Genomic DNA, 27,580 nt, shown 5'->3' with positions numbered 1-27,580 from the left:
ATCCATTATTCTACTTTACTCATTTCCTGTTTTCAGTAAGCTAGGTCTAAGTCTTCTCAGTATGCCACTCCATTGTGTGTGTGTGTGTGTGTGTGTGTGTGTGTGTGTGTGTATTTGTGTGTTTGCTTCATATGCACATTGCATGTGGAGCACTTTTATTAAATAACACACTCCACTGAGACAGCACAAGAGAGTCCTGGAAACAGACTGAGTAGGTGACACAAACTTCTCCTGTCTCCATGCTTCTCATACTGACTTTCTTTGCCAAGTAGCTTAGATATTCTTCCAAGTATTCCTTTTGTAATTCCTTTTTCAGCTCCTCATCTCTCTTAAAAACTTATTTTGTCCTCTGCAATACCAAACCAAAATGGATAATTAGAACAGTTCTAATGTCAGCAAAAAGACAAAGAAAATAAGTTGGCAGGGGCATCAGTATCCCATGCATGACTTGAACCCCATTCCCTGCCATCCTGTCCTCTGTACTGAAATCCTGAAGGAATATTTCCTTCATTCAATCTAGTATCTTCATCTGTGCCTTTTCTGTGAGTAGCCTTGTACTACTCTGTAGATTTTTGGTCCCCCACATTGAGAATGAAAACGTACCTTGAAGATATTTGATCTTCTAAAATTCTCTAAAATCTCTTAGTACTTTTTTTCTGAGGGGATTTTTTTCGACAGAGTCTTAACAGAATAGAGCAGAGAGAAAGCTGTGCAAAGGAAATTATATGTCTAAATGAGGACCTAAGGAAATCTGGCCTCTGTATACTTGGTTTCACATGTTTCTCATATTTAAAAAGGCACACGCTGACATCCCACATCCATTTCCATACCTTGGCCTGGAAAGAGAATATCCACAGTCTTCCATTAAAATGGCACATTCAGCAAACCTTCAACTGTTAATGGACATTGCTAAAGTGGTCTAGTGCCACTCTCACCTCAGCACTCAAGAGGAACCAGATGGACCCACAGAAATTTGAGGAAACTGGTTGTCCTCATAAATTTGAAACTAGAAAATAAAGACAGTGTTCACAATCTTCCATTCCCAATCACAATATGAATCTTTGTCCACATAGAAGTTTTGTATATTGCTTACCAGGAGTGCACAACCTCATCAGATGTCATTAGGTAATGACACTAGATACCGAGGGTGATTAGTTCCTGGAAGTGCTGTGCTGTTGGCACCTAGTCAGATGCTACACCGAAAGGTGCTGGTGAACTGCTTCAACCCTCAGGTCTGTCCAAGATTCAAAACAGATTCACAACCCTGCCAGAAACTCTGCTTAAGAAGAGGATAAACTCAGACTTGGAAACCTGATGTCTGGGAATTTATATGACTCCTTAGCAAGAGTGATTTATTTTTGGAAAAGAAAAGAAATAAGGGGAGATTTACTATGATCTCAAGAGAATGCCTTTATTTTGCTGGAAAGCACCAGTGGAAACCCAAAAGAAACTTTGTTCTAGGAGGTATAAAACAAGGATAATGCAAACTGTGGAACCTGAGCTCATCTGTAAACCTGAGCTTTATCTTTGTAGACAGGAAGTGTTATATCTGCTCATCACACAGGCTTCAGAAGGTCAATGAAATCATATCCATAAAACACCTCCCCAGTGTCTGAGCTCCTCAGAGTCACGTGTATCTATCTCCTTATATTCTGTTTCACCATTCAGGGCCTCTTATGGTTGGTGAGACTTTTCTACCATCCCCTTACTATAGGTAAAGCACACTTGTCATTGAGGCTGTAATAGTTATTTCCTGGTGACAGCTCTGCTTTCTACTTTTTATTCTGACTACCCAATATGATGACCATTTTGAAAAAAGCCTAACTGTCCTTAACCACACTGACCCCAAGTAGTCCACAATTCTCTGGTGACTGTGGAGCTCTAGGAAGCCCTACTTCTCTCCCATGGAATTCACTGAGTTTGGCTACCAATCAGAGACAAGCCAGTGACTTCTTGAGAGGAGATTTGGAAATCAAAATACCTACCAGGTCAGATACACCCTGTTTTCTGGTCCCCTTTTTCTTCCACTATGATCTGGATCATGTGTGCACAGGTTCAAGAACTAAGTCTACTACCAATAATATTCCTTATTCATACCACCACCTTTGGTCCTCATGTCTTTGAATTACAAGAAAAAGCCTGTGTGTGAGCTGCCAGAAATCTGATAAAGAGATGGCAGCCTCAAGTTCCATAGCTGTCAGCCAAGGAGAGAACCCTTAATAGAACAGCAGGTTGAACAAGGGAAGAGTTCCAGGAAAGGAGTAGAAACCGTGGGTTCTCATGTGAGGAATTTGTGAGAGAGCACAAAGGCAGCTTCTCCTTGTCCACATTTTTCCAGTTCGGCTGCCATTTAGAAGACTTTTTCCTCAGGCTCATGTAAGAAGCCAACAAAGAATCGTTGTTGATTTCATTGCTCTGCTCTAGCACACTTAAGATTTGGAATCTCTCTTGTGGAGGTAGAGTGACATCATGGTGTCTGAGGATGTTCTAAGACAGAAAAAGAAAGACAGGAAAGATCAAAATCATTGGTCGGGCCTGCTGCCATTCCAGATCTCTAGCACACGTGCACATGCATGCACATAAACAGACACACACACAAACACACACACAGGTCTGTGCATCTGTATTGATGCATGTTTGTATTGGATTCACAGATCTCTTTTGCTAAAGAAATTAGAGTGAATAGAACCTCACATGTGGTGATTGAGTTTTATGAATTTGGTAAATAATCCCACCATGGGATTTCCTTATAATGGTAATCAAGTGGTAGGCTTGGGATTGAGATGTCTCTCCCCATTAAAAATGTAATGCACAAGAGTTTTTAGGGAATGTTCAACTTTAGGAGCTGTCTTACAAATAGCCTATTTATTGAAATGAGAAACAAAAAACTTCGCATAGCTATGAGTGGATTTTTTATACATAGGAGGGTAATGCATTTTCATGACCATGAGGAAGGAAAACTCAGTTTCTGCTCTCTAAGAAGTTCAGAGGAATGGATACGGAAAATGTGGTACATTTAATGGAGTACTGCTCAGCTATTAAAAACAATGAATTCATGAAATTCTTTTTTTTTAATTTTTTTATTCGATATAATTTATTTACATATCAAATGATTTCCCTTTTCTAGCCCCCCCACTCCCCGAAAGTCCCGTAAGCCCCCTTCTCTTCCCCTGTCCTCCCACCCACCCCTTCCCATTTCCCCGTTCTGGTTTTGCCGAATAATGTTTCACTGAGTCTTTCCAGAACCAGGGGCCACTCCTCCTTTCTTCTTGTACCTCATTTGATGTGTGGATTATGTTTTGGGTATTCCAGTTTTCTAGGTTAATATCCACTTATTAGTGAGTGCATACCAGAATTCATGAAATTCTTAGGCAAATGGTTGGAACTAGAAAATATCACCCTGAGTGAGGTAAAGCAATCACAAAAGAAAACACACAGTAATCACTTGCTGATAAGTGGATATTAGCCCAAAAGCTCCCAATACCCAATATACAACTCACAGACCACATGAAGCTCAAGAAGAAGTAATACCAAAGTGTGGGTACATTGATCCTTCTTGAAAGGTGGATCAACACACGATGGCTTACAACCAACCAATAGACCGAGCATAGGTTCCTCAAAGGAGCAGTTGGAGAAAGGACCCAAAGAGCTGAAGAGATTTTCAGCTCCACAGGAGGAACAAGTACCAACAAGTATCCCCAGAGCTCCCAAAGACTAAAACACCAAACAAAGAGAACCCATGGCTCCAGCTACTTATGTAGCAGAGGATGGCCATTTCAGACATCAAGGAGAGGAGAGGCCATTGCTCCTATGAAGTCTCAATGCCCCAGTGTAGGGGAATTCCAGGTCAGGAAAGTGTGTGGGGGGATTGTTGGTAAACGGGGAGGGGAAATGGGATAGGGTGTTTTTGGAGGGGAAACAAGGAAAGCGAATACCATTTGAAATATAAATAAAGGAAATATCTAATAAAAAATAAACAAAAAACAAACAAAAAAGTTCAGAACCTAATCCTGAAATTCCTCAGTAGGTAATAAAACCTTTGAGTAATCTGAGCACCTTGGACCTCAGCATTGTACGTGACTTTCTTGGGTCAGTGTTTGAGCACAGAGTGCAATGCAGGCTAAAGACTAACTGATAAGGGCATTGACCTGTGTTATCTAATCCCAGTGGCAATAAAAAGAAAAAGCGATATATGACCACTTGGGTGAAAACATTTGAGGATCATTAGTATAAACACAAAAATAACATTTACATTTTAAATTTGTCTCTCATAATTCCATGTAAATTACCTTCATTTGAAACTGCATTGAGACTTACCATATTTGTTGTTCCAGTAGAGAAAGATCCTTTCTTCCCTAGACTCCCTTGGTCTGAGTGCCTAGGTATCACTAGGTTCCCACCTGTCACAAGATAAACAAGAAGCTAGGAAATTTATATTATTTAGGAAATAGTGTGTAAATTTATTTATTCATGATATTGTATCTCACTATTATTTATAATTGATAATTTTCATTTAAAATATTTTTTAAAAAATGAATATTGAAGTATGAGTACCAGAAATTCTAATTTTGCACTTTTGATACTCTAAGGTGTACCAAGCAATAATTAAAGTGTAACTGAAATATTTTAAATAAATTCTGTTAGTAGATTGGCACATTTTATTACATGTATATTGGAACATTTCATGTCCTTCAGATAATTGTCAGCTCGACCCATTCTATTTCTTGTTTCGTTGAAGCATTGCAGCAATTAACATATATGTTCAAGTATTAGTGTGGAATTACTTTGCCTTTGGGCCAGGAATTGCAGCTAATGGGAATTTCTTCCTGGGATGATTAAATTCCCTGAGTACTCTCTTTGCAAACAAAGTGGAAGAAATGTATATAATAATAAATAGACTGTTAAATGTTTTGATGGTTTATACACTTTCAAGTTGACTGAAATCATCTAGGAAATCATAGAAGCATATTTCTGGTTGTGTTAGATATTTTCCAGGTGGGATTATCAAATGGCAGGTGTTCCACTCTGAATGTGGGAAGTGTGTGTCCTTTGACCTGGAAGCTGAGGTTGAATAAACAGTAGCAAAGGAGATGGCCACCAGAAGAGTGTACCCCTTCTTCTTTGTTGCCATTCTGCAAGGCTAAAATGCTGTGCTCCAGCATACTCTACTCCCAGCCATGATGAACAGAATCTTCTGCAGCAATGAGCACTGTTTTTGCTGGCTGAATCCCAAGCTCATGCTTAGTTGCCCAGGACCTCCTTCCAGGGAATGGTGGGCAATGTCCACAGTTGCATGGGTCCTCCCCTATCAATTAACAACCCCTCACAGACATGCCTAAAGACCATTTTCATCTTGGTGATCCATAGTTGCTACACTCTTCTCAGGTGAGGCCAAGATATCACTCAAGGTTAACTGAGATATTCTAATAAGATTATTTAACATGTGCATATTTTATTTCAGTTTTCTTCATATGATGGTCAGCTATGCTCAAACTTCTACATGACTCCTTGAAACATGACATCAATAAACACATATGTGTAAGTATATTTGTGTATTGCTGACTTAAAGTCCTTTCAGTATCATCTATACTGAGAAGTTGTATACCTGGAACAGATTTCATCTTTATTGCTAGTTTCTTCAATAACCACCATATGCATCTCCAGTCTATATCTCCACTGATCATCAGCAGTCTACTGATATTTTTCACAGATCTAGGGGGGAAGATGTAAAATTCCAATTGAAGCTCAAAATACCCTGAAAGTTAAAGTAATTTGGGGGAAAACATAGTAACTAGAAATGTGCAGCACTGAAAAATAAAAGGGAAGAATTATGAAGTTAGTGGAATCTCAGGCTCTTTTACACTCTTTAGTTCAGAGGAACTGCACACTCAGAAAGTTGTCCTTTTATTTTTATATGACTCATCAGAAAATTTTATATGATTGCACAAAATCACATTAAGTTATTTTCCACTCACTTTGTGGCAAATGACACCATATCTCCTATATACCCATGATTACATACCTATTCAATGATCCCAGGTCCTTGTCCCCTGCTTTCTGCTGGATTTCCAATTGGGAGGGAGTGTGTAACTGAGTCTTCTGGGTTCACTTTCTACATAGTTCTCTTTTACACAGCCTCCTGAATTGTTCAGTTTATGTATTGACAACTCTTCTTGTCTCTTTCATAAGGTTGATTTTTTTTTACCTTTTTTCCTTAATTGTTTTTAGTTATTTTATTTACATCACAATTGTTATCCTCTTTCCTAGTTTTCCCCTCCAAAATTCCCTATCCTATCTTCACTCCTCCTGTTCCCCAACCCCTCAACACCCGCTTCCCTGTCCTGCCATTCCCCCACACTGGAGCATCCAGACTTCACAGGAACAAGAGCCTCTCCTTTCACTGGTGTCCAACAAGGCCGTCCTCTGCTACATATGGTACTGGAGCCATGGGTCCCGCCATGTGTATTCGATTGATGGTGGTTTGGTCCCTGAGAGTTCTGGGGTTACTGGGTGGTTCATATTGTTCCTCCTCTGAGGCTGCAAACACCTATAGCTTCTTGGGTTCTTTCTCTAGATCCTCCATTAGGGTCCCTGTGCTCAGTCCATTGGTTGGCGGTTAGCATCCACTTCTGTATTTGTCAGGCACTAGCAGAGCCTCTCAGGGGACAGCTGTATCAGTCTCCTGTCAGCAAGCATTTGTTGGCATCCACAATAGTGTCTGGGTTTAGTAACTGTATGTGGGATGGGCTCCAGGTATGGCAGTCTCTGAATAGCTTTTCCCTTAGTCTCTGCTCCACAATTTGTCTCTGAATCTCCCCCCATGGGCATTTTGATCCTCCTTCTAAGAGGATCAAACTATCCACACTTTGGTGTTCCTTCCTCTTGAGCTTCACACTGTCTGTGAATTGTATCTTAGGTATTCCAAGATTCTGGGCTAATATCCACTGATCAGGGAGTACATACCATGTGTGTTCTCTTGTGATTGCGTTACCTCTCTCAGGAAGACATTTTCTAGGTCCATCCATTTGCTAACAATTTCATGAATCTATTGCTTTTAATAGCTGAGTAGTACTCCATTGTGTAATTGTACAATGTTTTCTGTTTCCATTCCTCTGTTGAGGGACATCTGGGTTCTTTGTTGCTTCTGGCTATTGTGTATTCGGCTGCTATGAACCTAGTGGAGCATGTGTCCTTATTACATGTTGGAGCATCTTCTAGGTATATGCCCAGGAGTAGTATATCTGGGTCCTCAGGTAGTGCTATGTTCAATTTTCTGAGGAACTGCCAAACTGAATTCTAGAGTGGTTTTACCAGATTGCAATCCCACCAACAATGGAGGAGTGTTCCTCTTTCTCCACATCCTTACCAGAATCTGCTGTCACCTGAGTTTTAGATCTTACCCATTCAGACTGGTGTGAGGTTGAATCCCAGGGTTGTTTAGATTTTCATTTCGCTGATGATTAAGGATGTTGAACATCTCTCTAGGTGCTTCTCCGCCATTCAGTATTCTTCAGTTGAGAATATTTTGTTTAGCTCTGTACCCAATTTTTATAGAGGAGACATGGAAAGGGGAAAACAGTAGAAATGTAAATAAAGAAAATATCAATAAAAAGAGGAACAAAATATTATTAAATCAAGCCTGGTGAAACATGTTCTGCATATAATAAAACTGTATGTTTGCTTTTTATATAAAATCTTAAGTTTACTGATGCCCCCCAATACACAATACAGCAGGTTTGAAATATAGTTTGTAGGTCCATTTATTCCTCAATGTTTATAAGCTTAAACATCAATTCCATAGTTCCTTTTCAAGTTGTAAGTGTCTCATCAAAGTAGACCGAGATTTACAAGGCTCTGTTACTGAGATGGCAAAATATTTTCTTTCACTGTAAGTCCATAATATTCTTCATAGGAGGTATATAGTGAGGGTAACATCCAGGAGAGAGAATGTCTTAGCTTAGTGGTTTCCACAATAACATAAACTCCTTCCTTACTCTACTCTATCAAAGTAAAGAACTGTTAAACACTTTCCAATTAATGTGATTCTCTTATACTACCCTCAAGACACTATTAGAAATTATGAATTCAAAAAGCGAAAACTGGAAAAATGAGTTTACTGATTTCAACTAATTTTATCAAAGATGCTTAAATCAAGAGGGGAAATAAATCTATAAAAATTATTTTAGTTCAGCACAAAGACACATGAATAGATTTTTTTAAATGTTTCTTGAGATTTTTAGTAGTTTTAGTAATAAAAATGTAAATGTTCGCTACTTTTGTTTTATATAACAGACTTTTTACTTATTTAAATGAATACGTATAATGTAACTTTTTTCCTTTGAATCATATGAAACTTTATTGGTTTGCATACAAAAACAAAAAAGTTTATGATTTCAATTTCATAATATTAATTGCAAACTATAATGTCCACACATATAAATTAATGTAAAGTATAGCCAATTAAATGACAGTCATATTTATCTAGTGCAAAGTTTAAGATGAACCTAAATGAAATACAGTTTAATATTGTTTTCTCTTCATTGCCCTAGAAACAAAATTGATTTAGAAGTGATATGGTGACCACCAGTGACTGTGATGTTGTTTTAGCAATTAGCCTATTTAGGCAATATGTTGTTGCACTTCATAAAAATGTTCTCTGGATTAAACACACATGTGTATCAAGATTAGAGACAAAGAAGTATAATGTCTATTTGCAATAGACTAATAAATAGAAAACCTGTTTATTTTTTCTATTGTTGTCTATGCTATATTATTTATAGAAAATAATGAAATAAACCTAGTCCTCCACAAACCATGAAGTGCACAATATATGATAAAGGTAAACGGATGGAGCCTGGATAATCGAGTAGAAGGAACTAGCAACTTCCAGGAAAGTAGGTTAGAGAATAAGCTTGAAATAACAAACTGGGCTTCCTGTCCTGGCTGTGGTAGGAGAGCAGCAGCCATGGCCCTGCGCTACCCCATGGCCATGGCCTCAACAAAGCCACAAGGTGAAGAAGAACATCAGGGAACCAAGGCACAGCCGGCCTCGGGGCACCTCACCAAGCTCACCAACTTCGCGAGGGATGCGATCCAGGAGGTGCAGGGCTTCGCTCCCCAAGAACAGCGCGCCCTGGATTCGCTCAGTGTCCACAGACACGCGCGCATTCTAGTTCATCAAGAAGAGGGTGGGCGCGCACATCTGGGCCACGAGAAAGCGGGAGGAGCTGGCAATATCCTGGCTGCCACGAGGAAGGCAGTCGCCAAGGAAGATTTATGAACCATCCCCCATAAAAGATAGTTCCAAAAAAAGAAAAAAAGAACAAAATGGTAGTCTGCAGAGTTTCAGCAGGTGCACATGTTATTTTCTTTCCTATCACTGCAGTTTACCTGTCTAGACAACTGTCATGGAGGTTTTTATCCTTTAAAAGAAGCAAATTCACTTGCCTGAATGGGCAGGATAATTTGTTTATAAACATTAATATTTGACTTGCCATATGTTCATTTGCTTCTTTGGGCAGGAAACCCTGTAGCACAGGGTGACATAATAAGTTATATAAGATGATACAGGATTTCTGCTCTACTTTTCACTGGATCTGGATACTGAGATTGCAAAGATTCAGCACCAGCAAGTTTTATGCAATGCTGAGGACAAATATCAAAACTTAGTGTCTGTTAACCCAGTAATTTACCAACTGAGTTGTACTACGAATTCTGTGTATTTCATTTAATCAGAGCAAAATGCTTCTCATTATTTAAAAATGTGTGTCACAGCAGAACTGAAAAAAATTAGAACACCATAGATGCAAAGTTGTGCTGACTCATCTAGTTCAGGCCTGTGTTCAAAACTAGGAAAAGAGAGAGAAGAGAGATGAAGACACCAAGAGTGATAGAGTGAGTAGAATTTTATCTCAGAAATTAAAATAATCTGCACATGATTGGGGTCTGGGATTATGCTGGTTAATATTTTGTCTAACAGAGTCAAACAGGGTGACATTACATATATTATATTCATCTCACATAATGAAATCATGACCCCCAAACACATGTTCTTTACACTTGCAGTTCCTAAAATTTCAGGGACAATAATATCCAGTCTCAAGGCTGAGGTGAGAAATTGTGCTCATAATGATTGCTTCATGCTGGGGATTTGTGAGAACACATTCTCAGATACTGTAATAGGGCCTCACAAATGAAAAGAATAAGATTCCTTAACAATGAAAATAAATGTTTTAGTAAGAAGCCTTTGAGATTGAACAACCCTACACTGACCTGAGCCTTGTGTTCTTTCTTTGAGCTATTTTCCAGAGCTCTGTAAAATGTAAAAAGGCCAGAGGCTGAGGCACTGATCCAGGAAGCTTTGCCCTGTAGCAAAGAGGAACAACACCTGTGACAGGGCAGATTCTAAGGTAATCAGTAAGGTTGTGTGTAAGGCAGTTTGAATGTCTGTGAATTTGTAGCACAGCAAACGTGCCCCTTATGCCACAAATACAACATTTTGTTCAGGTAGAATGTAATAGGCATTGGATTTCTGAAACCATACAGAAAACAGGATTGTAAACTACCACAGTAACTCTGCATATATGGTAATGAACAGCAGTAACACAAAGTTGTCCATAATTCTTTCTTTGTTATTAAAGAGCCTGTTATAATAGTGAGGTAATCTGATTTCTGATGTTACGTTTACTTAGCTTTACTTGAGTTAACAAGTTTTGGATATACATGAGTTTATAGTGTGGATGCTCATATGCACTGCACATGTGTTGGCACTCACTACACATGTGTACACTTGCTAATGTTTAGGGAAGCTGAGGTTGACAAGACTCTCTTCCTTGACTCTCTGTCTTATAAATTAAGCTTGCTGCATCGTCCAGATCAGCTAGCTGCTTGCTCCTAAGTTTCTGTCTGTGCCTCTGAGAGAGAATTACAGGCCAGCTTATATGCCTAAAACTCTGTTCATCTGCAGTACATTATTTACAAGAAAGAGCAATTATGCTGTCTTCTTAGTCACTTTCCATCACAGTGCACCCTTCACATTCATCTCCACACAGTTTTGTAGTAGTGATTCCCATCAATATGTACTTGGTATGTTTTACAACAATATTCAGGAACAATATTCATTATTTTGAATTCAGTCATTTTCTTAAAGTTCTGTATTGAATCTCGAGATTACAAAGTCCTAAAAGGAAAACAATAGACAACCTTCAAATAATGTATTCAGCTATTTCTTCTCATGTGTGCTTGTAAGTTTTTTTCTTAGATCCACATATCTTTTCCTCGGATTCTTCGAGTATTCTCTTTGAAAATAATTCAATTAAAGTAAATGAGTGAAATGTATTTGTTTAAGATTTATATTGCATACTATTTCTCTATAGCATACCATTGTATAAACAATATACTGTCCCATATTTTAGCATACATTTTCCTACAGAAAAAATATTCTATTTGATTTGGCATGATGAGATTAATGAGCTTACAGGTTGTTTTTTTTACTGTAACTTATGTCTGTTCTATTTATGACAACATTAGAAACCTATATTACTTGCATCACACTTACAACTTTCTATAAACATCGATCATTTTCTATATGACATGGAAATGATGTCAAGATTGTTATGGAGATAAATACAGTTTCTTTCACATGTTGTTATTTTAAATATAATGTTTATTATGCAATGTAATATGTGTTCCCCTATAAATGAAATTAATTATCTTTCCCTTTTTGCTCTTAGAGTTTGAAGATATGATTTTCAAGTCATCTTGAATTCCAGATCTTCTTGGCATAGCTGCCTAAGTGTTGGAATTAAAGGTATGTCCTATCATGCCCATGCGGTGATCCTGTTAAAAAAGCAGTGGATTAACTTACTGGGACACTTAGAACATTTAAACAATAAATGTTGATTTTTGTCCACAGTTTAGACATCCAGGAGCAGGTCAGGTGTTCTGAGGCATAGAGATATTGAGGAGAAGATGGAAGTGATGGCAGTTTGTTTGCATGACTGCCTTCATATTGAGGCTTGATTGTAGCTGTAGAGTCTAAGCTTACTACAGGGCTTCTTGGGAGGCCTTGATTCTTAGAGGCTTTCAACAGAGTTCTTCCCTACCATCCCAGGCAGACATATTCCCATATTCTTTTCAACTACATGTTTCCTTTCCTACCATGAGGGTAAACTGAGGTACAGTGTCTTTCATAACCTAAAATCATCATTTTTGCCATATGCTGTCAGATACACAAGGCTGCAGTACAGTGCTGGAAGGGACTACATAATCAGTACTCAACATTCTGTCATCTGTTTCCACACTGTACAGTTTAGTTCATTATGACAAGAATCCATATCACTTGCCATACTGTGCCAGTGCCTAGGAGTCTGTCACTAACTGTGGCTTAGACCACAGCAGGAGAGTTTCATTTTGCTTAGAGTTTGAACTGACACAGCCCATCTTGGTTTAGGAGGTATGGGTCAGCTAGCCACGTTACATCTACTCATGAATCAGAGAGGGATGAAGGGCAGTGCTCAGCTTATTTTTTCCTTTTTAATCTGTCAAGGATCACAGCCCCTGAGAGCATGGACCCACATTCAGGGTGTGTTTTCTCTCCCCAGATAAGCTTTCCTGAAAACATACTGAAAGATATACCTAAAGATATGTTTCTACGGTAATTTTAAATTCACTCAAGTTGATAGTTGATATTTACCATTGTAGAAGATATCGAAGAGTTACTAGTCAGTGACAACTCTGAAATTATATTTAGCCACAATTAACTACTTCGTAGAGGCTGAAATTCCACCCTTACATCTTATTACTAAGGCCTTAGGCATACCTGTATAGAACTCTACTCTAGATGTTTCCAATATCATAAGAAAAGAAGCTACATATATTTAGCAATCATATAGCCTGCTATATTAATAAGTATGTTTGCTGAACAAGTTATAGGGAAACGACGTCATCTCATAATTGTTCTTCCCATTATGACACTGGCTAGATTAACTGATTAGTCATATAATCAATGTTTGCTATTTTTGAGAAGGCATTACTCTTATCCATATAAATTTGAGCTACTTAAATAAAAATAATTTCAATTTTATAAAACTTTGAAGTTTGTTAGAAATAAAAATTCCTAATCAAATATGAAAAAGAAGATAATGAAAAGAAATCCTGTATGCCGGAACATGATTTTAGCCCTGCCTCTTGTAAGGCAGGAGGAGGGAGATCAACCCAGGTCTGAGACTGTCTTGACACAATAGTGAGATCATGTTGCAAAGCTAATGATATAAACTCCAAGGAAAGTGGTTAAAAAATGATTGCATATTGAAGCTCCATGTCCATAGAAAGACCTTAAGGTCTTAGAGGATGGCCATTCCATTGCAGATAGACACCATGAAATTATGGAAGGGAAAACAATATGATCCTTAACGCCTTTCCCATAAGCTACCAGTCACCACACACTCCCTTTCCTCAACTTCAACCATTGTTGCATCTTCATTTTAAATGCATGTACAATCATAACTGGTTGTTTCTCTTTCACATTTCCTTTTTAATTAGGTGTTTTCTTTATTTACATTTCAAATGTTATCTCCTTTCCACATTTCACCTCCCCAAACGCCCTATTCTCTACCCCCTCACCCTGCTCACTAACCCACCCACTCACATTACTCTTACTACATCACCTACACTGGGGCAATGATCCATTACAGGTCCAAGTGCCTCTCCTCTCATTGATATCCAACCAGACCATCCTCTCCTTGTGTACTCTTTGGTTGGTGGTTAAATAGCTGAAAGCTCTGAGGGTACTTGTCAGTTAATATCATTGTTCCTCCTATGGGGATGCAAACCCCTACAGCTCCTTGGGACCTTTCTCTAGCTCCTCCATTGGGCACCCTTTGCTCAGTTCAATGGTTGGTTGAGAGAATCCCCCACTGTATTTGTAAGGTACTGGCAAGGCCTCTCACGAGACTGCTATATCAGGCTCCTGTCAGCTAGCACTGTTGTCATGCACAATAGTGTCTGTGTTTGGTAACTGTATATGGAATGGATTCCTATTTGGGGGCAATCTCTGTAAGGTCATTCCTTCCCTCTCTGCTCAACACTTTGTTTCTAGTCTTTGATTGCTGCTTCCTGGTATTGTTGTTGTTAAAAGTGGAGTTATGTTTATGTGGCTACCGTCTTATTGGTCTGTTAATGGAAGATTACATTATTGCTTTTTCTAGTGTAGTTTCCATCATTCTGTTGGAGTTTTCTATGTATTATTCTTTGAAGGGCTGGATTTGTGGAAAAATATTGTATAAATTTGGTTTTGTCATGGAATATCTTGATTTCTTCATTACGGTAATTGAGAATTTTGCTGGATAGAGTAGTCTAGGCTTTATTTGTGTTCTCTTAGGGTCTGAATGAGATCTGTCCTGGACCTTCTAGCTTTCATTGTGTCTGGTAAGAAGTCTGGTGTAATTCTGATAGGTCTGTATTTATTGTTTTTTTAGAATATACTTAATATTTTAATTGAGGATACATGATTAAATTACATAAAATTTGGTCTATTAACACCACAAATAAGAAAAGTAAAACAAAATATAATGTAAACAAATGCAAAACAGAACAAGGTAAATATGTAAGAAATAAAAATAATGGTACTTATTAAAACTACATTACAAGGAATATTAAATGTGGTCACATTATTCTTTAAAAACATAAAGCTTTCCTGATCTATGAAAAAGAAAGTTCTCATAATACATTGTCTATAAGAAACATAGGCTAAAGGGTTCTGGAAGGATGTACCAAGTTGACAGTGAAAGACACAAAAATGAACTAGGGCAGCTACATCGGTTTCAGACAAAGTGGATGTCATTAATATAATAAATTGTCATTACTTAAATAGGGTTTGTAACATAAATGCTTTTCTTACATTTTGAAGGTTTACAGTTCCATGATGGAGTCACTGGAAGTGTTGAGTTCACGATTTCACTTATGCATGGCAGCTTCTTGCTGTCTTTCTACAACCATGAAACGAGCTCCTTGTCCCTCTCTGGACTGTTATTGGAGGGAAAGTGACCCAGAAGTGACATCACTGCTGGAATCCCAGCTCTCTCCTGGCAGGCTGTGCTCAGAGGGCAATGAAACCACCCAGCTCCAGGGTGCAGATGGTGAGTGGAAGGATCCTTTCCCAGATGCTCTACTCATCTTATGTCCTGTGACTCTCCCACAGTTCTTATTTTAGATTCGCTGTCTTTATCCATTTGTTACCCTATGTTCTAACAAGGAGTCTTGGAAAGGCTCCTATTCTCCCACAATTATAGTACTTTGAACTTTGAACCAGAAGTTATCTGTGATCCCAATATGAAATACCATTCTCAATATCCATTCACAAAATATTAGACAGTAGTGTGGGCCAACTGCATTTCTAATCAGACAAGTATGAAGTTTTCATTGCCTGTTGACATTTCTGGGATCAGAAGTGTTTGTCACTACTTATAGTATTACCCTTGCACTCAAAATCAGCCTGCAACTACATGCATTCCAGAATCAGGCTGTTCTGAACAGCCGCTCTAAAAATCAATCTGTTTATAAAAATCCAGCCTTGCTAAGGGTAATGGCAGCATTGGCATTTCTTTCCCTAGCTGAATGAGAGAACGGAGGCCTTCAGTGTCCAATTCTTTAAAGAAAGTAAATATACACATATTAGAAGCTCCAAATGCATCATTATTTATATCTTTACATTTTACATTTTTTACCATTTTAAAAGGTACAGTGAAGTCATTAATTGAATATATATTATGTTCAGGAACTTTCCCCCTGTGCCCATGTCCTCAAGGATCTTCCCCGGTTTCTCATGCATCTGATGGGAAAAAATGCAAAGATAGACAATCAGACATTATGCATGCAGAGGGACTGAGATACAGAATGTCCGACAGACAGACACACACACACACAAAGAAAAGAGATAGAGGCAGAAAGAGAGAGAGACAGAGATAGAAAGAGCCAGAGACAGAGAGACAGAAAGAGAGAAAGAGCAGCACCCAACTCCATATGAGATTTCTCCATTAAATACCCCTCCTCAGAGCTCAAGGAATCCTGAAGTAGAAAAATAAGAATAAATAATATACATACCATAGGATAGACTAGACACAAGGAGAACAAAGCCTTCTAAGTCAACTGATCAAAACTTATTTGTACACATAGACGGTGAGGCAGCAGACATTGGGTGTATTGGTATGTGCAAAGTCTTCCCAAAACCTATCTTTCAGTTTAGTATTTTATAGGACTCCTGAATGTGTAAAAATATGTCTCAGTTTCTTGAGCTCTTTTCTTCTGTTGGTTTGCCAAATCTTACTTTGTTGAGCTTTTCTGTGTGGTAACCTAAGTTTCATTCTTAAATTCAATATACAGATCTAAAAGAAACCACCTTCCTGAAATTATCTGCTGACCTCCAACCATTTATCCCTTTATGATCAATATCGAACACACAAACAAACAAATGTGAAGTATCTTAGGTGAGGGTTAGATAGATGCTTTAGTGATTAAGAGCATGCACTACTCTTTCAGAAGATCCGACTGTAGTTTTTAGTACTTCATAAGCTGGCTCACAACCGTGAAAGTAGAAGGTAACATAAAGCAACATCTGAAATTGTCTTGTGACCTTCACATTTGCATGCTGTGTGCACATATCCATCCATTGTTCAGGTGACATTCCTTACTGTATATGAAGGTGCATCTCTGTATTTTCAATTGTTAAATCTGTACTGATAAAGAGCTAAGTGATGGCAGGAGTTTGATACTGTCGTTTCTGAACCATCACTGTGCTTTAGATTTTAAATTTTGCTGATTTAAAGTTTGCTGACTTTGCTCAAAACATGAATGTCATTGCCTGATGGCAATCCAAGAGATATTCTGGCACTGTCTTACTGCTAATTGCTAATTATAAATATCTGACAGCCAATAGAAAGGTCAAAACTACGGGGATTGACCAGGGCAGGAGACAGACAGAGGGGACAAAAGCAGATGCAGGAGTATGAAAAAATACTGATGGAAGCAGAAGATAGGGTACAGAGCTGTAAACAGTGAGAACCAAATGGGTAGGTAGATTGTTGTACAACTTGAAGTAAGTTGAAATGAGCTCTCCCATCAAAATGCCTACAGCTTTGACCTATACAGAAATCTATGTTTTATTTATGCTGTAAGCTGCTCTGTGAAAAGCCCTGTTTTCACCTATGCTCACAACAATACACACCTGCAAAACAATATGTGATGCAGCTTCTTGGGTGTATGGATAATTAAACTGATGGACAATCTCATGGTTTCCTACACAGAGGAATCCAGAGAAGCTTCCATCCCTCTTCCAAACACAATTGACCTTCCTGCCTAACAAGTGTAGCCCAGCCTTCTCACATTTCTCTCTTGCTCACATACCCTTTGAGCCTTGGTAACAGGCTCTCAGGGCAGCAATAGAGACCCTGAGAACAAAGTCTTTGATTTATTGCTTGTGCTGTATGCATAGAGGCAGAGAAGGCCCACACAGAACTAAGTACACATGTATGAATGCTCACATCTACAAGCATAATCTCTCACTCATGGAGACCCTCATCTCTGTACATACTCATGTATCACACACAATTGGAGAAACCTCCCATGACAGAGAGGCACATGTAGACACACATACTGCAGAATGGTTGTTTACAATTGTATAGCCATTTACTCTACTGTACACTTGAGAAACTGCCCTGAGTCACCATGAAACCAGACTTGTATGTTAGTTCATGATAACTGTGGCATCCACTGCTTCCTCCTTTTCCTGGACTTCCATCAACCACTGTTTAATCATGTTCTCTTTCAGATATCTCTGGATAAAATAGCTAATGGTCCTGGAATGCAAACTGTATGACCAGTGTGGTTGCCAATCTTTCAGCCTTTTACATCTATCAAGATAGCAGTGTCACAGATGGAGGTAGATGCATAGTGCTCTCACAAGGCAGAGAGGGGGGAGGCATTCAACAGAAAGCAACAGGCATGCCACTTACTTCATTCAGCTTAGAATCTCTGTCTCCTCAGTTGGCTCCAGTCAGTCTGTGGAGAACTTCATCCCTCTGCTCCCTCGGAATCTCTCTTGACCAATTAAAGGTAAGTTGTCTAAGAGACATGGCAACACAGCTTGTGAGCAATGAGTATTTCTTTATGGTCACCTGTCCCTTTGCCTAACTGTGAAGTATCTTTTAGCCTCTGGTTCCTATATTGATGATTTGTGAGGTTTGGTTCTCCAGAACTTGAGCATGTTATATTAGTAACTCAGGTCTAAATAGAACATCAACATCACTGTCACTCAAACCTCACTGAAGCTGAGGCAAGAAAATCATATGGCTAGCCTGCCTTATATGGAAATTCTACCTCAAAAAATGCATGATTGTCATTCAGAAATGTCACTGTACCTGACATCTCATAGACTACAAATGCCTCTTACTATGCTAACAGGAAAATGTCAGCAGCAAGGAGGATAAACTGCTCTTTAAGTGTGTTAATGAAATCACCTGAGAGGTTCTTTGCTTGTTGATGGAGAATCACCAAAATATCAACACATTCCTCCTCTCCTCTCTAGAATTGCCTTTACTTTCGATCAGGTCTAACTATGTAAACCAAACTACCTAGATATCTTGGTATATTTCTGTCTCTATCCCAAGAAGCAGGACTTGAGATGTCTTCTGGGTGACTTACCTGATTAAACAATAGGAAAATTGGCAAGATTTCCTATCTTCCAATATCTCCAACAGGTCTTCAACTTGTAGCCACAAGGTCTCCCCAGAAAACACATTCAGAGTCTACAACATAAATACTATTATTCTTTCTCTGGTTCAAATTAAGGAGAGCTAATGGATGAGTAGGAAGTCCTTACCCAACTGGTTAAAATGCTCCATGTTCTCCTTCTCTTGCTGTCTTGGGTTTTTCGGGGACTTTAAGCTTCCCCTAGAACTCCACACTCTCTACTTCCCCATGGGTTCTCTGCCTGATCCCCCACCCGACATCCAGGTACATGCATCAAGACTGAGGAAATCCAGGCAGGCTCTTGAGCAGGTAAATGCTTATAGAGTTCTACGTTTAAGGATTTCTATTTATTTTGTTTCTCAGAAGACTTTGTGCATGTGAATTTTTGGTCTATATGTAGGTATATGAATTCATTACTAGAGCCAAGGTTACCCAAGAAAATTAGGAATTGAGTAGAGAACTTATGAGCAAACATATGGGAGATGAGATCAAATAGGATCCATATTGAATGAGTTTTTTTGGAATGAGCTATGTCTGGATCCTCATGCACTGTCCATAAATTAATTTGTACTCTGTAGAGCATTGGAGATCAGAATGCTTTGTGTCCTCCTCATGTTTTGATCTAGGAACATTTACAAGTGATGACCTGGCCCCTCAGCCTAGTCCTGTACTTCTAGTACCACCTCACTTACAACTCTGCACTGGCTAGCAGCAAGTCGGTCTGGGGATTGGGTTGTGTCTATGTGTACAGGGCCAGCTGTGATATGGAAAGACCTAAACTGTGTCTTCACTTAGACCAACAAGCAAGGAGAGGTGAGAATAATAGGGAAGGATCTAATAGGAGAAGTGAAGAAAAAGTGTGTGTCTGGGACAGATGTGGAATGGAATGTAAGTATTGCAAAAAGGACACTTAGAGATTCACTTTTTGTCCTCATCTAGGCACAGACATGCAAAGGGACCAGTGGTAAGACAACCTCGTGCTGTAGTGATGTAACAGTTATCAGTGTGGCATCCTTATATGATGCATTTGCTGAGTGCGGACTTGTGGAAATAATTGAGAGTTCAGTATTCTCAGATAGCAATGGTTAGTGAGACCCTGGCTGCTCTTAAGGATCCAATAGGAATCACCCTGTCCACAGGCTTCAATATCCAAGCTGGAGACCATGAATCTTAAGTTAAAGGGAGGACCCTCTGCAGTGAACACTTGCAGCTTGTTTCAGCAACTGATGATTGTGATCAAAAAATTCAGTCCCAGGAGTGAGAAACCCACCTTGTACTTTTATTCAGTGAAGCCTGAAGCTACATAAATAATATAAGCTAGTACTATTTCTCTTGGTTACATACCAGAAGTAGATGGTAAGAACCTACTGTTGAAGAAACCACAGTTCAGTTTTGGTCCATAGAGAAATGAACTGAGTCTGGCAGACATCTGACTGCTGCCTTGCATTCTCTGTGAAGTGTGGTGCTATACATGGGAGAGAAGTCATGTTCTGACTACTAGTGGATTTTATCTGCTATTATTCTAACGTGCTTGGTAGGGTATGCCTACAGATTCAATCATGACAGTCTTGCTATAACAGTAACCAAAACGGTCTGGTTAAAATTTTGGCCATTAGACAAGATGAAATCCATACCTAGATCTTTAACCTGGTCCTAAACCCACACTCTGGTACATAACAGATCATGAAAAGACATACTGCTGTCTTTTTGGACATACTTTCAAACTGCTTCCTCAATGTGTCCATGTTCATAGATTAGTGCTACTTTTCCCAAAGGTCAGAGAAACAACTTTTGCAGGGTGATGTGTTAAGGTATAGACTAATTTACTCTCATTGGTTTTTTATTATTATTACTTGTATTTGTACTACTCTAATTATCCTTATCATTACTATCATTACTACTACTATTATTATTAATATTATTATTTAGACGTATACCTATTTCCTTAATTACCTCGAGTTGCTGAGAGCAAATGTTAAGTGTTTGACCCCAAATGAGACATTTAAATCACACAAATACACACCAGACCTAACTACTCAGAGGCCATGGTATAACATGACCTAGAAACAGTATAAAAGGTGGAAAATAGGAGAAGTGCTTTGAAAACGTCTGTTCTGGACAGGATAAGCCATTGCACTCATAAAAACCCAGCAACTGTGTTTACTTGCACTATACCTTTAAAAAGTGAAGCCCTTACAGCATGCTATCATACATATTAAAGAAGCTCCTAGTCCAGCTTTATAAGAACAGCTAATAATATCAAGTGTTTTGGGTATGAGGAGTCATTTTTCTTTAGGGGTATAGAGAGAAGAATTTTTCCAGCATCCATGGGACACCACAGGGAAGACATGCAACACACCTGATTGAACACAGCAGGTTTTATGTTTTTTGTTTTTGTTTTTGTTTTTAAATGTTACATGTCCCTTGGCTTCCAGGGACAAGGACCTTAGCACCATGCCTGACAAGCAGAGTTTGATCATGGAATCTAACATAGTAGTAGAAAATACCTGATGCCTTCAAGTGCTCCTGAACTCGAGAGAACCTCTAGCATATGTCCTCTAGAAGCAAAACAATAAACACATATACAGAAACACACATACACACACACACACACATACACACAGAGAGAGAGAGAGAGAGAGAGAGAAAGAGAGAGAGAGAGAGAGACAGAGACAGAGAAAGAGACAGAGAGAGAAAATAAATGTACATTTAAAGGAGACATGATAGTTGGAGAGATTTTTCTTTTTAAATTGGATTCTGTGCAATATGAGGGAAACATCCATGTGTTGTGATTAGCTTCACTTCTGAACAGGACCAAAGTCAGGAGCATTGAGTAGAATAGTTGACCACCCACAGGTCATAGTGAGCTTCTTTCTGCCAGTATGCCACCAGCAGTGAGTTTGTCCTGCCATCTCTTGTTGAGGACAGTATCTTTGTGTGAGGTGAATGCAAGTACTAGTCTCATTGATTAGGTCATTAAGAATTCAGGGAAGTCACATGCTGTAGGAACCATGTTCAGGCGAGCACATTACTCTGTGTAGGTCAGACAGATTTCCCTGCTGTATTGTCTTGTGTTTTGTGGCAAGATTTTTCAGTCAGTAGTATATCCATCAGGACAACTTGGTTGTAGGACTGGACAAACTGGAGCAGGTGACATGGTGTATGAGGAGTGGAGAAAGTCTTCATCTTATTTATGTTCTATAAATGTGACAAATTCCACAGGGCTGTAGTCATCTTCTCTTGTCTTCCAGGGTTTGAGAGGTGGTCACTTTGGTACCAAAGTTCTTTTCACATCTGTGATGAACTGAAGATTCAATATGCAGTAAACATCACAGTACAAAGTCAGCACTTTAATGGTGTAAGCCTGACACAGCATCATCAAAGGTTCTTCAGGGAGCCTAGCAGAAACACACATCCCTAGGATATTTTCTGGAAAATACATCTTTTTCGGTTTTCCATGATGTTGCAGTACCAGACTATAATAATCTCATGTAGGGAGACATCATATCATGCCGTTTGTACTAGAAACTCAATACCGATGGTCGACTCATTTCAGATTAAAGTCAATCCAAAAGCAATGAAGTTTCTATTGAGTCAGAAAATTCTTTTTTGTCTTCATTAATCCATTTCTCTCAGAGCAACATTCTGAGTAGATGAAAAATGTAGGCTGATGTCTGGGACCTTTGAGATGATTCCCCTCTTCAGTTGGTTAGTGAGTCTTGGAATTATAATCTGTCCCACATCTACCCTGTGACAGATGATGCAGACCAGTTTTGGGTGTACTGAATCCTTATATACAATGTATGCTCATGGTTCATGGCCAAAAATATTGTCTTAACCTCTTAATAAATATGTTTTATAACAAAATCAATTTCTAATTGTTATGAACTCCTAATACACTATCCTAACTTTAAATAAACCTCATATAGAAAAGAAAGGTTTTCTTTTGGCCACCAAGTATAACCATCCAGACTGGTACACATACATGATGTAGATTAAACATTCAAGAGATAGAAGCAACATGTATAACATATTGAACATAACAGATATGTATACCACCCTACATACATACATATAACACATTCATATGTATAAAACACTCAGAGAGAGAGACATACATGTGTACAAGTACTCATGCATACACACACACACACACACACACACACTCACAACTGAAGGTGTTTGGGATTTGACTCATCTCAAATCTGTGACAGTCACCATGATGTTCCGGGTGGTGACATGACTGCAGTCCTGCAATTGGAGAAAAGGAAACGTGGATAAGTCGTGGTAAGCTCCAATTTTGAAACAATTTATACTTTTTATATTATAGCAAAGGAAAGTCTCATGTGATCTAGTCTACACTATATATCCTAGAGAGCACAGACCAATCTTGGTGTTAAACTCCTGACACCTGCTCTCCAGTACTGTATTATAGGAAAGCAGCACTTAGCAGATTCCAGAAGTGGAAATGCTGGGAACTGAATAGAGAGCCTAGAGTTTAAAACACAAGCAATCTCACTGCATAGCCCTGTCCCAATCCTCTAATGTAAAAAGCTAACTGTAGAGCAATAATTGTCATCTTAGACGTGAGATTATCTTGTTGGTGGCAGCTATGGGAAAGGAGCTGGGACCCAGTACTCCTCCCTAGTTCTCCTCATGATCAGAGTCAGTGTGTCACCATATATCTTGGCACATATTTTTCAGAGTCACTTGCAAAATATTGCCTTATTAAAAGGATCAGTAAGTCTAGTGTATTATTGGAGTCATTGTATAAATCAGATGATAAAAGTTATCTAATAGTCTTTGAGGGATGCTTAAATATGGCATACAAAAACATGAGGAGTAATCAGTATGACTCAGTTTGGCGACATAGTGTCAGATAGCTTTAAACTCATGATTCACCTGCTATAGCTGTCCTGCTGCTGGCTTTGTCAGTATGCTTTACATTGGCCAGAAATAGAAAGTGTTGTTGCAACTTGGAACCTTGGGATTAGATTTCTAGGCATTTTTTTTATAATCATGCAATGTCTTTCAACTTTGCAATACTTAACATTGTTATATTACAAGACAGAGCTATGCAGTTTAGAACACATCTGTTCGGATCTTCTTCCTCCCATCTGACTGAAAAATGTTCTCTGCTTTTGATCCATGAGAGTACTCAACTGGGAACAAGGGAGATGATAAAATGTGCAACAGAATCCACTGATCTTATACGGAAGCAGGCACTGCACAATCACCTGACTCCAGATCTAGGACATCTGACAAACTCTTCTCAGCACTAAAGGTACTGAACCCACAGATAACAGGCTTAAAGTGAAAATGGTATCCGCTTTCACTAGTCTACACAATGATGGTACAGAAAGAAACATAGAAATATACATGTTTTACAAAAAAATCTTAAATTTTATTAGGTCTTAATTTTTGTTATAATCAAGAGTATAATATATATGATATGTATATATATATACATGTATTATGACACATATAAAGCACACATACACAGAGAGACAGAGATAGAAAGACAGATTGACTCTTGGAATTAGCAGTCTGCTATAGGATCTTAGATTACTTTGCATCTCTGTGACTGAATTTCTGGTTCTTATATATTTTATGGGACAGGTTCTGGTCCTTTCACTATGTTGCTACATTTCCTTTGAATCTAAACTCAATGGAAGAGCCCTGGCTGATATGCAATAAAGTGAAAGAATCTTGCTATCTGGGGCTGATCTGACACACAGAGATCTGATCATACTAAGTGTGTGACCAGAGAAAATAATATGGGAGAAGAAACTACCTCCCTAGAGAGTTAGAACCATACTCTTCCAGACAAAATTCCTGGTCAAAATTTGCATAATTAACCTATCTTGCATATTTTCCATTTGCATTCAGATCGCTGACTGGGAGTTAGTTAATGACATTGATAAAGCATTAAATAAGCTAATGGATTTAATACTTTGTTCTTTTCCTCATGTTACTGGGGATGGAATTCAGAGCCTCAAGCATGCTGCTCTCACACTCTGACCCTGAAGTACACTCAAGTTTTGCTTCCTTAATCTTATCTTGATGTTATTAGTTACCCCAGATATCAGGTTTGAGGGACAGAAAGGACTAGCATCTCAGAGATAGTCAATGACTAGATTTCAAATATGAGAAAACTGATATCCACTGATACCTGCATCCTAGATATTTGGTTATTGTGAATTGTTAAGAAGAGGGTGGTGAAGATGAACTGCCAGGAGGGTAAGGAAAAAATGATGAACCCAATCAGCACTGTGTCCTGCTTGAAAACACAGCCTTGATTACTTGTACAAAGATACATACACAGAAGAGAGCTGTGTCTTGTCTGTGGGTGTGGAACCCTCTCCGTGGACAATCGGATATTTCTTGTAGTCCAATAGGTGTCAGTGTGAAAATTCCAGTTCTGAAATGAGAAAAGGCAGACACAGTTGCACACATTTGCCTCCAAGTCCTAGTTTCCTCTGTCTCTCTTTTCTACCTTTCTCTCTACCGTTTTCTTTTGTTTGTTTTCTTTTACTCATTTCTCTCTTTTTCTTAGATGTCTCTTTTTTCTTATATGTCTCTCCCTCTTTCTCTTTTACCGTCTCATCTCTCTCAAAACCGCCTATCTCTCTTCTCGTCTTCTTTGAACAGTGTTTCCCTTCTATTTTAGTAACTGCGGACTATGTCTGCCTATTGTAATTGATCATGGTCCACACTGTCCTCCTCCTAGACCTTGACATCCATGTCCTAGTTTTAATTATCCACTAGTTTCTTAGTGTTTCTCCTTTCTTTTTTTCTTTGATGTCTTTCCCCCTGATCTTCCATCTACACTTTCTTATTTATTTATTCATTCATTCATTCATTTATTCACTTTCCTTCCTTTTGTCATATATAAGCATCTCTGTCTCTCTGTCTCTGGATCCCTTTCTTGCATGATAATCTAAGTGGGCAGAGGAAGTCAACAGTAGAAATATGTAGGAAGAACAACGTAGCAATGAGTTAGGTCTGTTTAAACCTATAAATTTGAGGCAGAAGGGACAAAATTCTAAAACCAGAGCAATCTTATTCCTGTAGCACATCAAGTGTACAAAAATATTATAAAAGAAAGCAGGATGATTCATTGCTTGCCCAATACTACCTCTCCTGAAGAATTCAGAATAACACAGCATTGTGAAATAAAAGACATAAAACTCTTATACAGTGTTTTCTGTGGAATTTGTTCAATCTCTGCCTCTTGAGTAAATTTCTTGAGAGGTTGTCTTAGAAAACCAGCAGTGGTGTCATCTTATCTTTTAAGAGTGGCTGGTGATCATTAGACTATGCACCTTAAAGGAAGGCTTTCATAGCAATCAATTAAGACATTCTGTACATAGACAATTTTTAAATAGTTTGGAGCCATTGACAATTTTGTAATTCTAAATTCCAGACTTGAATCTCACATACTTACTGTTTATACTTGGGAGCACACACCACAGCTATGGATTCAGGGAGCATCGTTTGGTATGCAAAATGTGTGTGTAGATCTACACTTGACAAAAAGGCTGTCTGGGTTGGATGGGTCTGAGAAGACAAAAGAAGTCAAGAATTGTAAGTTAGCCCAGTCAGCTATGGTTGATCCAGCAAGGAAGGGAGGCCATGGATCATTAACAATCTGTTCTCTCCTGTGATTTCCAAAATCTCTCCATGCAGACCCACATCTGTCATGTGGAAAAGGAAAATTGAACCATCTGCCTGATAATACTATGACTCTTTCCTTTACTTCCCTCCCATTCTCACTGGGCCACCAGATGTAACTACCCATCAGACGAATACATTCATGAGTCCACACTTACAGATAGTAATCACATTTCTGCACAATGAACACAAAGTACTGCTAGAATTGAGGAGGTTCATATATAAAATGGAGGAAGACATGGTGAGTTCAAGAGAGGATTCAATTTCAGAGGAAGGAAGTGAGAAATTTGGAGCAGGCTTTTAGCAGATTCTCATTTCTATCTCTAAGTTGTGTATGCATATAGATGCATCCACCTTGAGATATTTAACAACTCTATTTATGTATGTACACTCACAACTATGCTATAACTTATTTTTCCCTTTTTTTATTCGATATATTTTTATTTACATTTCAAATGATTTCCCCTTTTCTGGCCCCCCAGTCCCCAGAAGTCCCATAAGCCCCCTTCCCTCCCCCTGTTCTCCCACCCTCCCTTTCCCACTTCCCTGCTCTGGTTTTGCCCTATACTGCTACACTGAGTCTTTCCAGAACCAGGGGCCACTCCTCCGTTCTTTTTGTACATCATTTTATCTGTGGATTATGGTTTTGGTATTCCAGTTTTCTAGGTTAATATCCACTTCTTAGTGAGTGAATACCATGATTGATCTTTTGATACTGGCTTACCTCACTTAGTATATGATGTTCTCCAGCTCCATCCATTTGCCTAAGAATTTCATGAATTCATTGTTTCTAATGGCTGAATAGTACTCCATTGTGTATATATATACAACATTTTTTGCATCCATTCTTCTGCTGAGGAATACCTGGGTTCTTTCCAGTTTCTGGCTATTATACATAGGGCTACTATGAACATAGTGGAGCATGTATCCTTATTACATGCTGGGGAATCCTCTGGGTATATACCCAGGAGTGGTATAGCAGAATCTTCCGGAAGTGATGTGCCCAGTTTTCTGAGGAACTGCCCAACTAATTTCCAGAGTTGTTGTACCAATTTGCAACCCCAACTCTTTTTACATATGTACACTCACAGCTATGCTATAATTTAAAACATCAAGCCTTTGACAACTAAAGTGAAATCAAAGAAAAATTGAAGAAAACAAC

At 38.6% G+C, this 27,580-nt stretch overlaps 2 protein-coding genes across 4 annotated transcripts in view; one reads left to right on the top strand and one right to left on the bottom strand.

The window, feature by feature from the left end:
• The window catches only part of LOC127676075 (zinc finger protein basonuclin-2-like), a 577,904-nt gene that overhangs the window by 331,460 nt on the left and 218,864 nt on the right, over nt 1-27,580 (bottom strand). The window lies entirely within an intron of this gene.
• LOC127671926 (60S ribosomal protein L36-like) lies at nt 8,966-9,280 on the top strand. Its single transcript, XM_052167086.1, has one exon. It carries the CDS (start codon nt 8,966-8,968, stop codon nt 9,278-9,280), a length of 315 nt encoding a protein of 104 aa, XP_052023046.1.

Source organism: Apodemus sylvaticus, chromosome 1 (genome assembly GCF_947179515.1).
Source record: "Apodemus sylvaticus chromosome 1, mApoSyl1.1, whole genome shotgun sequence".
Classification (NCBI taxonomy): domain Eukaryota; kingdom Metazoa; phylum Chordata; class Mammalia; order Rodentia; family Muridae; genus Apodemus; species Apodemus sylvaticus.
The sequence above is the reverse complement of the archived record's forward strand: the minus strand, read 5'-3'. Positions and strand labels throughout refer to the sequence as shown.

What these genes read in the sequence shown, in the direction of transcription:
- LOC127671926 (XM_052167086.1), top strand. Translation starts at nt 8,966, where the DNA reads ATGGCCCTGCGCTACCCCATGGCCATGGCCTCAACAAAGCCACAAGGT.